The 13,620-nt window shown below is 41.6% G+C and overlaps 1 protein-coding gene across 1 annotated transcript in view; it reads left to right on the top strand.

Annotated features, from left to right (window-relative positions):
- The window catches only part of Ush2a (usherin), a 706,426-nt gene that overhangs the window by 296,434 nt on the left and 396,372 nt on the right, over window positions 1–13,620 (top strand). The window contains exons 26-29 of the mRNA XM_052737975.1: window positions 1,804–2,077; window positions 9,229–9,432; window positions 9,558–9,638; window positions 12,102–12,293. Coding sequence (XP_052593935.1) covers window positions 1,804–2,077; window positions 9,229–9,432; window positions 9,558–9,638; window positions 12,102–12,293 — 751 coding nt within the window. The remainder of the gene's footprint in view (window positions 1–1,803; window positions 2,078–9,228; window positions 9,433–9,557; window positions 9,639–12,101; window positions 12,294–13,620) is intronic.

Consider the following 13,620-nt stretch of genomic DNA (forward strand, 5'->3'; position numbering starts at 1 on the left):
CTTCCTGATCACCATTATAATTGTGCTTATAGTAATGACTTTCAATGTTTTACTGATCCCAGCTTCTGAAGGATACTTCCTATGCCCAAGAAGATGAACTTGTTATAAAATAAGTCAGTACAAATTGTAGCTTTCGGTTCAGATGAAAGAAAGATAAACTTTTTCCATGTCATTCCAAATCATCCAGAATCTACCTCTACACACTGAGCGACACTCTCAGTGTCTCCTCCTCCTGTGCCCCCTGTGTCTTGGCTGAATTGTTACCCTTCTTTAAACCTAATGTCCCCTGTCATGCACATATCTATTCCCTGCCTGGAGGAACATTATGCATCTTACATTACTCTAAATCTCGTGTGTGTGTGTGTGTGTGTGTGTGTGTGTGTGTGTGTGTGTGTGTATGTGTGTGTGTGTGTGTGTGTGTGTGTGTGTGTTGTGTGTTGTTCATGTATGTGTGAATGTGCGTTTATATGTGTGGGTGTGAGCATGTATGTGGGTGTATTTGTGTGAGTGCACATGTGTATGTATGCACATGGAGCCCCAAGTTTGATGTCACATTTCTTTCTAGATCTACTCTCCACTGTATTTATTGAGACAGGGTCTCTTGCTGACTCCAGAGCTTGTTAATCCAGTCAGTCCAAATATCCAGCTTGCTCTGGGGAGCCTCTACCTTTTCCTCCCCAATGCTGGGACTGTGTGCTCTGCTGGAATTACAGGAGGCTGCAATCCACCTGGCCGGGGATCCCAAGTCTGGTCCCTACCTTGCTTGGCAAGTGTTTCATCCGTGGAGCCCTTACCCCAGCTCTTCTGAATCTTTCTTGACTCTTAGGGAGTGAGTGGCTCATATGTCCTCTGTTCATGTGGTATCCCATCACTGTCTTGGCTACAGGAGTGCCTCGGATTGCTCCTTTGCCATCAGTGGGATTTTAGGGAACGGATGGTCTTCATGCTAACTGAATGAAGGGCAATGCCTACTTGCTGGGAATGCATCATGAAGATGTCTCCGTAGAAGACATATCCTTCTCCCAGCAAGATTTAATTTATTTTATTTAAAACACTGATCTCAAACTTTCAATGAGTATGGCAGCTGATTTCATGCCTAAAAGAAATTTTTTAAAAAATGATAGGTAAAGTAATTATCATCTAACATTTTGAGGGAAAACATATGAATGTTTTTCCCTCACACTGAAAATTTAGGTAAAATATGCTGACATTAGAAAATGGTGCATTAATCTAAAAGAATACACACAGAAGCAATTATGCTAGAGATTCAGAATAAAACTGAAACATTGAATCAAAATATATCTTACAAATTTGAAATTGAGTTCACTAACCATTTAAAACAAGCTTCATCAAGCTTGACATTTCATTTTCTTATTGTCTTGTCAAATTTTCCCCCAAATTAAATTGATACATGCAGTCGTATTTTCTCATTTTCTAAGAACTCAAAAATGGAGTCATAGTTCATAGTGTTCCGTTCTCCAGTTCGCCAGTCATTTGTAGTAGGATTTAATCTGTTAACTACGTTAGACAAAAAGCTGGTGCCTCCGTAATATCATACTGTGTAGTATAATCATCACTGGGTATGAATTTGTTTGACTCAGTACAACATTCTTCATGCCAATTGTAAGCTTGCAAAATATTTCATTATCCATTCCTTCAGCTGTGCTTATGATGAAATTGAACGGTTTATTGGTGCTTTCGGGGAAGTGTCTTGCTTTTCCTCAGGAAAAGGACCTTCTGCTCTTGTCTAAGTTGCCATTCTGCAGCTTTTTGATGTGGCTCTTTGCTTAATATGAAATACAGATGGAGCTGAAGAGCGGACTGCTGAGCTTCCGGTTAAAATCCAGTCGTCGCTTTACACAAGTGGATCTCTGGCTGGGACCGGCCTATGGTGATGGAAACTGGAACACAGTCATTATTAAAAAGGAAGGCTCCCTGGTGTCACTTAGTGTGAATCAACTCATGGAGCGCACCTCACAAGCTGGAGCCCAGACCCTGCAGGTGAATTCACCTGTCTATTTGGGTGGGATCCCACAGGAGCTGCAGGACTCCTACAGCCATTTGACTCTGGAACAAGGTAAGTTCCCCCCAGGGACACACACCACTGGACTTGGCCCTGTCCCACTAAGCTTTGGTTGTGCTCTATGTTCAAATATGGCAGCAGACTTGTATTAAAATAATACCCACTAGCCCACCCTCCCTTTTCTTAGAGACCTTTAGGTTCAAAAAAAATCACTTGACATCTGGACATTTCTTCAAACATACTTTTTTAAATGATGTGTTTTAAAGAATTGTTTATTTTTATTTCATGTTTGTATCTTGCCTGAGTATATGTATGTACATCACATGATGCAGTACCCTCAGAAGCCAGAAGGAGGCATCAGATCTCCTGGAACTGGAGCACAGCAGGTTGAGAGGCACCATGTGGGTGCTGGAAATTGAACCCAGGTCCTCTGTGAGAGCAGCCAGTGTTCTTAACCACTCAGGCAGCCTCCGACACTTTTCTATGTTGTTTCTGAGAGTATTCCATCACACTACTTATATTCTATTGGTGAAATTATTAAGGGCACTCCACATAGTTAAAAGGGAGGTTTATTTTGTGGGGTAACTTACAAGTGAAGGGATAGGCTACAGGGTCTGGGAAAGGTGCAGTCCGGCGGTGTTCTCTGGAGAACTCTGCTTGGTCTACCTCCAGCGTCCAGGGTTCAGGAACCAAGAGAGCCGGTGCATCTGGATCTCGGGTCTTTAGAGTCCTCTCTTGGGCCTGCCTTGTAGGTGTGACAGTTATCGAAGCCTCAATGGGGGTTGAAACTTCCAGATCAAAGCTGGAATGGCTACCCACTACAATATTCAACATATTTATTCCAACATGTCTTCAGCAAATAAAATTGTCACACAAATCAACTTTATATGTGCTACATGAATATTTTCTTTGAAAACACACATGGTTTGGAATTTTTGACTATTGATAATTACCTATATGGGAAGGTAAAAAATAGAAGTTTATAGAGGTGTGCATGAACAACTAGGAAAATACTGCAATTTCATATTTTTAAACCTCTGACACCAGAGTTCATTACCTCCATGGCTTTTCCAGTAGAACTTTTAGGCAGGAATAAAAACACATGAAACAAGGAGTTTTTTTTGAATTCCAAATACATTTATGAAAAACTAGACAGTTTTGATTATCCGTGATCATCAGGAAAAGGAAAGGAGCTAAACACTTAGCCCAGCATTTAACTCATGTATGTTTGTATTTAACTAGAAAAAAGATTTTAAAAGGTAGCTGAACATGTTGCCACTGGAGAGGCTGAGGCAGGAAGATGACAATTTTGGTGCCCTCCTGGGCTATACGGTGAGACCCCTGATTCATAATAAAAAAGGGAGAAGGCTAAGAATGCCTGTGTGCAATACCTCCTGAGCACTTCACATGGGACAAGGTACGTTCCTCACAAGGAGCCTATGATGGAGGCATGGTGACTTGTGACCCCACTTGATGGATGAGGAAGGTGACCAGTAGGGAAGGACGTCATTTGCCAGAGATCACAGGATTAGAAAGCAGATGCAAGAGAGTAAATCCATGGTGACCAAGCTGGTGCCACAGTTTGGTCTCTCGTTACAGTGATGGATTCTTTTAATTGGTATTTGCCATTGCCCCACTTCCATGACTAAGGGAAAGCCAGAAACTTTCAGACTGTGACCAAGCACGCTCTCATATAGAGAATGTTCTCTGTACATTTTTAAATCTATGCACCATGAATGGTTAAAATTTCCATGAAACAGTCTTTGCCTATTTGGTAAGTACATAAAGATTTAAATGACTTTGAATAGAAAATATATGGAGCGCTCTAAAGAGACTTCGAGCAGAGTAGCAGTAAGGAGTTAATGAATAACCAGGGTCTAAGACAGTAATGACATTTTCAAGGCACTTAAGATGTAGCAGCTGCTAAAAATATTGCATTCATACAAGACCTTCTCTGAATTTCCAGACTTTCTGGTATGAGAAAGAATCTGGCACTTCTCTGAGTGAGAATATTCCATCCTATTTACATGGGGCTGGGCACTGTTGGATAAAACAACCCGCTGATCCAGGCTTAGGATTTAGAAGTATACCTAACCCCATTACATTTGATGGCCTTGGAGACACGAATAAATAGAATGGTGAGCTGATACTGAGAGAAATTTAAAGCATCCACATAGACTGAAAGGGAACAGTTTTACCTATCCTAGCTGTAAGTCTATGATAGTGACGGATATTTTATTCATACAGAGAATAAATCATTTGGTGTGTGACTTTTATCCATGTCACCGGCTTTGCAACACTGATAAACTATTGAAGTCTAGTATTTTGGTCTATAGCAAGAAATTGAAATTAGCTTCCTCCACCATCATCATCACCACCACCATCATCATCACCATCAACATCTTCCCAGGTGCACTGGGATAGGGTAAAATGGTGTTAAAAATCCAAGTTCAAAGACACCCCCACACCTGTGCTTTAAAATTCTGACTCAGGTGCTTTGAGACATGCTGGTATTTCTACCTGGATATATACTCACTTAAGAGAATATTTACCACATAGAGGCACAGCCTACAGGCAGTCAAGTGTAATTAAAAGGAATCATGCTTGCTTAATGCCGCCCTTTCGAGCCTCTCAGCAGCCTTGCTCTTGTCCCTCCATCCTTTCCTGTGCTCCCTAATTAGACGCTCTTTCTCTCAGGCTCTATTTTGTAGTTATATTCATGGTATATTTTTCTCTCTAGCTATTAATGTGATTGTCCTTCAAATAAAATGCAAAATTATTTCTCCTCTTTGTGTTGCAAATTCTTGGCAACTTAATTTGATAAAATTGTAACACCTCTCAAAGGATTGTGGGAGTTTTGTCTTCTTAGAACTATCACTGAGGACAAGCACTCATATCCAGGCCAGTTGTAACTGGCCCAAGGCACACAATGACACAGCGTCTGCTCTTCCTAAAGCTCCTGGGAGACAGGGGCAGGGCAAGCTAGAACCCATCCTGCATGGCTGTCAAATCACATACCCCACTGCCGCTTCCTGATCCTGCCACAGAGTCGCCTGGGCCACCTTCTAGATATTCAGAGGTTCGGGTGACAGGAAAGAGGAAGAAGGGCCGAGGGAATTTTGTTGTTTTGTACAAAGACAGAAAGAGTCTCCACTCCTGTCAAAATCAATTTTTTCTCGACTTTTTATTGTCACATTCATCCAAGTTTTGAAGTGGCCTGGGGAGTGTTTGGTGGCACACAGATAATGGTGTCATCCTTTCTGTTCCTACTGAAGGAAACCACAGCAAGACCCCGCAGGCGAGCTCAGCAGCGCCACCTGCAGGCTGGGGCCCCAGAGTCTTCCGCTTCCGCAGTTGATGTCTGTAAACCTCCTTCATGCCTCTCCAGACTCCCTTTATGTGCCAAATGAAAAGCAGTTACCTTATCTGTGGCCTTTCCGAACTTTAAAAATCCACATGTTGAAATGATTTCCATGTCATTAGATTTTTAACTTTTGAAAATTTTAGTGAAACACGATGAACGTGAAACTGACACTTATAGCCAGTTTTATTGTGTGTGTCTGTGTGTGCATCTATATGTCTAGGTACACATTGTGTCTGCACGTGAACAAGTATGCCTTTGCATATGGCGGCCAGAAGCCAACTTTTGGTTTTGTTCCCTGGGTACAATACGCCTATCTATTCGTTTACTCACTCATTTTGAAGCCAGGGCTCTTCACTTACCTGGGTCTCTCTGGTTGGCTAGATTGGTTGGCCAGGAAACCCCAGGGATCTTCTGTCTCCACCTCCCCAACACAGGGGTTACAAACATTAACAAAAATGTCCAGCACTAAAAATAAACAAAACAAACAAACAAAACACCAAAAAAAAAAAAAACCTGTACTATAACCTTTGCATTCAATCTTTATGAACTTTATACATGCACACAATGTATTTTGATCATTTTTACCCGACTCCTGACCTCTAGCACCTATGGAATCCACACTCCACCTTTCAGTTTCTCACCATCTTTTATCTTTTTTTAATAACTCACTAAGTGTAGTGGGTTGTTTTTACTTTTTGCTCCTAAGACTCTTTTGGAGGGCTGCCACCCAGCTCCCAAATAAATACACACAGAGGCTTTTTCTTTCTATGAATGACCAGCCTTAGCTTGGCTTATTTTTAGCAGGCTTTTCTTAGCTTAAATTATCCCTCCTACTTTTTGTCTCTGGGGTTTTATCTTCGTGCTATATACCTTTCTTTACTTCTTTCTCCATGGCTGGCTGTGTAGCTGGGTGCCTGGCCCCTGATCTCCTCCTCCTTTTTTTCTTGCTCCTTGGTCTTCTCTTCCCAGATTTCTCCTCCTCTTTATTCTCTCTGCCTGTCAGCCCCACCTATCCTTTCTCCTGCCTTGCTATTGGCCATTCAGCTCTTTATTAGACCAATTAGATATTTTAGGTAGGCAAAGTAACACAGCTTCAAAGAGTTAAACAAATGCAACATAAAAGAATGCAACACATCTTTTCATCATTAAACAAAAAAAAATGTTCCACAGCATAAACAAATATAACACATCTTAAAATAATATTCCACAATAACTAGGTTCAATTTGTGCATAGAAGAATAGGTGAGGGTCCATTTACTGGACAACAGTCTACCAACCAGGCACTATACCCCTAAAAGACATTGATCTATTGACCATCAATTGTCAATAGCTGCTCAGCTAGTGGTAGAGGCATGGGAGCCTAACTCCTTGTTGGAATATGCAACCAGCTTGATCTTACGTAGGTCTTCTGAGGGCAAACACATTTGTTAGAGTTCATGCATACATCAGTACTGTGCTGTCTGTCCAGAAGACATTTGTTACAGTGCTCCTGACCTCTAGCTCTTGCAATCTTCCCACCCTTCCTCCTATGATGCTCCCTGAACCTTGGGCAAAGGGTGTCATAGAAAGGTCCCATGTATGGCTGAGGCTTCCATAGCCATTTTTTCTTTGTACTTTGACTAGTTGTGAGTTTCTACATTAATCACGGCACAAAGAAGCTTCTCTGATAAGGTATAAGAGATGGACTAATCTGTGGGCAGTCAAAAATTTAGAGGGCAATTTGATACTAAGTATTATTTTAGCAAAGTAGTAGTAGTGGATTCACACTTGGGGCCTATGAACTTCCCAGCCATGGGTTCTAGGCCAAACTTATAGTTCCAGACATACATTTTCTCCCCAGGAGCAGGCCTTGAATCCAACAGCAGGACAGATGCACCCATAACAATTATGCCGCTATTGTAGCTGCCAGCATATCTGCCATTATTATAGCTTGCAAAGTTCATAGCTTGCTGAGACTGTGGGTGACTTTTGTCCCCTAGAGACCTACATGTCACCATTCAGTACTGTGAAAGCTAGGCAGCGGGGAGAAAGCTTCCCCGTCAGCAGCTGTCACTTGATTGCTCCATGGCCTGTGATCAAAGTTTGTGGTGTCTTCAGCAATAGGGTCTTACTAGCAACTTCTGATGATACTCTGCATTTTTATTTGGTTTCCAAGGACAGAACTCAGGTCCCCATAGCTGCAAAGCAAACACTTAACTGGTCTGACCTGCCCACCCTCTACACACACACACACACATACACACACACACACACACACACACACACACACACACACACACACACACACACAGGCTTTGTGACCATTTGAAGTGGACCTTTGAGTGGCATTGTGAATAAACAGCAATGCATACACATCACCATCCCACCTCCAGAACTCTATTTTGATAATTTCTTAGAGCAGCATAGACATATTATGAAAGCTACCTTTCTTTTGCCCTCTTTTTATGGGGAGGGAAAATTGGGTCCAGAGAGGTGAGATGATCCTCATATGTATCATCAGAAAATGATTCCTGTTAATGATGAAATACTTTGGCTCTCAATTTCCCAGCAAATAATTTTATACTGAGCCTCACTGTTTCCAATTCAATCCAACCAACCTCTTTCATGTCTACCATGCATTGAAGATAGACTAGCAGTATTGATTAGTCAGGCCTGAAGGAACTGGAATAATAGCTAAAGGTGTTTAAAAAGTAGCAGGCTGTAGCTTAGCATGATAGAAAAAAAAAAAAAAACAAGATATCAGCTAGACACTGAAGAGAACAATTTGGCCATTTTAATTTTTAAGAACACTAATAGTGCACCTGAACCTTTCAAATTTGACAGTGTATGGTACAGAAAGAAGGTGAGTATTTGTGGGGGTATTGCTACTGCAATCTAGCCTCAGCCCTGCACATCCTAATTTGGTGCATATTTCTGGGCACAGTCTTTCGAGACTTCATAGAACTGACCTCTGTCTGTCAATACATGTTAAAAGAAACTGTCATTTCTTGGCTGACCAGATATCTGCTTATGTTTGTTCTCTAGCCAAAACCTGGTGAAATCTAGAAATTCATTTGATCCCTTTCTCTGGCAGTGGCAGTCAATGCTTCAAGCTCAGCCTGTAGAACACACATTCCGTGAAGTTTCTGGGGTTAACGTTGCTGACACTGACTGATGGGCTTTGATATATGAGTGTGAACCCAGTGCACATTCAAGGTGTATATTCAAGATGACGGGGCACAGGAAAACGGCAGAGCATAGTACTCTTGCCTTTTTCTGGTGGTTTAGCTGGGACCACATTCCATATGTGTAAAACAATGATTATACAGCTCATGTCAGTGTCTGGGGATCCTAGTGCATGAGAAGTAATGTTTTCTTTGCTGTTGTCCTACATAAATCCCTCAGTCTATCTTGTTCCAAAATAATACAAATCCAAGGATGATTTTTTTTTTTTTTTTTTTTGGCCCTTACCACTGACTCATACTAACAATTTTCCAATGTTGACTGGGAACACGGAAACTCCCTTTTGACTTGTGTGAATGTTTAAATTTTACTTTATGGCTCAAAGAATTTAGAAAATGTAGGCCTAAATAGGCAGAAGAAATCCTGTCTAAGTGCCACGGTAGGATTGTAATTATCTATGTATATGCAGGTTTTCAAAATGATATCTATAAATATGTCTCTGCGACTGTTAAGTCAGATGAAAAGCAAGAGCCATAAAGATTTCTCCAACAAGGCTTGAAAGTTTAATCATTGTCCCTAACTAAACCCTCCCCCAAGAGTAGAACTGCAGAGTACCAAAACAGTTGGTCATTAATGACCCGAGCCCTTCCTGTGACACGAATCCCTCTCTCTTTGCTAGGGTTCCGTGGCTGCATGAAGGGAGTCGCATTTACACGGGGTGCTGTCGTTAACTTGGCATCTGTGTCCAGCCGTGCTGTCAGAGTCAATCAGGATGGATGCCTATCAAGTGACAGTACTGTTAACTGTGGGGGAAATGACTCCATCCTGGTTTACTGGGGAAGCCAGCGGAGTGTTTACGAGAGCGGGCTCCAGCCCTTTACAGGTAATGGGGAGGTCTCTAAATGAAGCCCTCCGGGTCTGCCATTGCTTCCTTTCCCCTTGCTGACTGCCTGCTGTGAGTCGGTAGGAAGTTGGTTTTAAACTGTCTACTTCTTATTTCCCTTTAAGAATACCTGTATCGGGTCATAGCCTCCCACGAAGGAGGTTCGGTGTCAAGTGACTGGAGTCGGGGACGCACAACAGGCACAGGTAACATCTGCTGATTTTCAAGTGTAACTGTGCACGCATATGCGTATGTATGTGCACATGAACACTGTGTCCTGAAGCAGCACCATTTTGGATTGAAAATGACTGTGGAAAAGCACAGTATACCACTGCATTTGAGTTTGTAAGAGTTAACTGCATGCTTACTATGGATTTTTTCTTTCCTCTTTAGATGTGGAGAAAGGAAAGTGAGGTACTTAAGGATTTAATAGGTGCAACCATACTATTTCAGAGTGAGAATCCTCTATCAGTTGTCTGTATCCCAAAAGGTAGAAGACAGACACAAGGGGACCATTAGATGGAAGGTACCTTCTTCAGTCTCACAGCATTTCCAAAATTCCTGCTTGGTTAGAATCAGGTGCATCTCTTTATCATGTCCTAGAAGACATTTGTCATGGCTATGAGCAATGACATCGTAGGATGAGTCTCAAGGGCAGGAAGTTTCACATGGTTTAATGTTTTCAACTCAGAAGAGAAGCCATGAGGAGACACGTTAGCATAGATTGCAGACACTCGAGCAACAGGTTTTTTGTATTTCTGACTGTGATGGCACAGTCTTTCCTAGGAGAGCATGACTGGGAGCTATTGATCATGAAGAGTTTGGTAGAGAGTAGTGTTCCACCCAACCAATCAAAAATGTGTCAGAAAGTCTAGCACATTAATGGTGGCTGTTGTCTCTGAAAACAGTTTCCCCAGCCAGTAATAATTGGTCAAAAACATATTTTACAGCCATGACATTATTTTATACTTCTCAATAATGGGTTGCTATTCCAGGCACTCTTAAAGGAACCTTCATTTTAAGGATGTGACATACAGAGCTATATCACTAACAATAACTTCCAAGACTTGTAGCCTATAGATTTTCCAGGGGAGATGATGGGAGAGTCTTCTAAGAAATTATCTACTTATAGACAAGACAGTGAGGTGAACACTCCCTTAACATCCCCCTCAACCTCAGAGTGGGCAGTAAGCTCAGAATAAAATAGGCATTGGTAACTGGCATGTTTCTACCTCTGTTTAATAATCCACTATATTCTTAGAAAATATGGTACAAATGCCTGCTGTTAGGCAGTTTAGTGGGTGTCTAGGAAGCAGGTTGTATACATGGCTTACTCCCCAACTTGACCCACTATGGAGCTCTGAAGGTGCAGCCATGATCTGACCATCACATCCCAAGTCAGGAATTCACATTTGCAATCTGACCGCAGCACCAAGCAGCTCCCGAGGGCTAGAGAATAATTGCACTATTTAATTATTTTTGAGTTGGTTTTGCTTCGTCCCTTATGAGAAGACCATCTGGTAGACAGTGCCATCTTTGCCCTGCACCACATTGCAGAACTAATAAAATCAGCAGCTCTCCACTTGTCTCTTTCCTGGCAACGTGGTTATGTGTCCTGTTGTCTGTAGATGCCTGTAGTGTCTTAAGTGCATGGAGAGTGCTGCTCTCTGTGTCTCCTCTCATCCTTAATGTTCACTTCATTTCCCTTAAAGCTGTCCTGTTGTATTGGTCTGAACAGTAAAGTCAGGGAGGAGACTACTGGATGTGGGAAGCCTGGCTGTCTTCCCCCGTCCATTGTCAGGGCTCAGAAGCCCAGGAGCAGTTAGAGCGGGTCTCTCATCCATCATTCTGCCACACAGTTCCTTGGGCTCTTTCTTTGTTCCCCAGTGCAGTCAGCTGTGATGAAGTTGTTACTGATCAGAGCTGTGTAAATATCTAATAAATAGTTAAAGGTTATGGATTTTTGAAATCAGGGTCCAGCTTGCTAGGTCTTTTACAGTCCCTATAAGTGTTCTCATTTTGTTCTGAGATACACTGAAGAGAGTGTCTCTAAAACTGATTTTGAAGACTATCCAGACACCAACTCCCTTAACCCCCCAAATGCAATTAAAAGTGTACCCTATATATCATACCTGCTGGAGCTATGCTTTTTGAAAACCATTTAAAGGACAATTGGATTTGGGAAGTGGGAACAGCCATTCAAAGACCATACATAATCACGTGTGTGATTTTTTTCCTTTTTTTTTTTTTTTTGGCTACATGGAAGGCATAAAAGTGTCAGCTCACTGTGTATAATAACAGTCTAATTACCTTGCTCCAAAGTGGCACGTCATTATACTGCTTCACCTTGTTATCTGCCTACCAAGCGCCTCCTTCCTGATGAGTGTTGCTTAAACACGTCGGATACATTCAATGTTTTTGGAAAACCTGGTCTCAATTTAAAAGAATGTTATGTCGGTGGAGTTTTGATGGTTTTGAAATATAGCTTAAACTGAATGGCTCAAGATGTGCCGTCATATTAAATCAATGCTGAAAAGTTACAACTCTAATAAATTGTATTTATGCTAATGGTCGAGCCTGATTTACGGCTGCCATTAAAAGTGAAGAATAGGAACAGTCATCTCCTCAGACTGGCGCTTCCTCTACCTTTCTCCTTTATTCTTTCCTAGCTCCAGAGAGTGTGCCAACTCCCTCAAGAGCCCAGAGCATAAATGGATATAGCATTGAGGTGGCCTGGGATGAACCCACTATGGTTAAAGGTGTGCTGGAGAAGTACATCCTGAAAGCCTATGGTGAGGACAGCCTCCAGCCCCACATACCCTCTGCCAGTGTTGAGCTCGACGACACCAGCACCCACACAGGTAAACGAGATGCCTTAGCAGAGTCCATCTTACAGTTTCCTTCTGTTCTGATTTGGGATAACAAAATGTTTTTCAGGCTTTACTCCCCCACATACATTGAAAATGCAGGTGTTTGCCCAGTGACAAACAACAAACTGAGGCATACCATAATGTCACAATCCTGTAAGCACGATGCTTGGGAAGCTAAGATAGAAGAACAGTGAGTTCCAGGCCAGCCCAGGTTACACTGTAAGTGTGAACCTAGCCTAGGCTATATAGCTATACTCCGTTTCAAAACACATAAATAACAAGCAAAACAAAAATAAAAACCAATCAAACAAGGAAATCTCCATGTAATGTGATGGAATCCCATATCTATCTACCTTGGATAAAAAGAGTAATTCTACAAAGCACAGTTTCCAGTGAATATAGTAGGTCCATTAGGAGGTTCATCTTCTCTCCTTCCTCTAAGGACTAGGTCATAGCAGTCATAGACTTTGAATATTTCATAAACATCTATGAAGACCATATGCATATGTGTACATACAAATGTAAGTCATATACACACACACATATATATAAAATGTTCATATCCATGCACACATATGTATCTGGCCATTTTGCATATTTTATCATGCAAAACTTTACTCTTTGGGACTAGCCCAAGTTCACAGAACCATTATTTATTGTAAAATTGCTGATTAAACCTAATTATCTCCAGGTGGAGGAGGGTTGTAGCCCCAGCCATTTGCCTGGCAAATCGGGGAATCAATTTTTCATAGTGCAGCTAGCCGTGAGGAATGATTAGAAGAGAATACACCCACACACCTCCCTGACAAATCTCACACCAAAATCCATGTGTGGGTAGGAAGAGCACTTTCAACTTGATGAAATTTTACAGCAGATTTAACTAGAAAGCCATATAGAAGACTTTGTCCCCGAGAGGTTAAGGCATCAAGCGTGGTAGGAAAAACTTTCCTCTACTGAAAACATTTGTGATGAGTCATCATGTCAATCTGAGCATCTCCTTGAACACTTTTCCTCTTTCCAGCATATTTATTGCATGACCCCCAGCCCTTACTCCCTTCTTAAGAAGTTTTATGAATAGACCAAATGCCTACACATCACCAAATTTTATTCTTAATCACATTTATTTATTGTGGATATATTTATATGAATACACATGCCATAGGGGAAATGTTGACATCAAAAACACCTTGAGAAGGTCGTTCTCTCATTTCACAATGTGTGTCCCAGGAATTGAACTCAGGTCAAAAGGCTTGGTGACAAGTGCTTTTATCTGCTGAGCCAATTCATCATCCCACAACCAAAGTTTATGTAAAAAATA

This window comes from Peromyscus californicus, unplaced genomic scaffold, assembly GCF_007827085.1.
Source record: "Peromyscus californicus insignis strain IS unplaced genomic scaffold, ASM782708v3 Scaffold_14__1_contigs__length_90479793_seg_2, whole genome shotgun sequence".
In the NCBI taxonomy this organism is placed as follows: domain Eukaryota; kingdom Metazoa; phylum Chordata; class Mammalia; order Rodentia; family Cricetidae; genus Peromyscus; species Peromyscus californicus.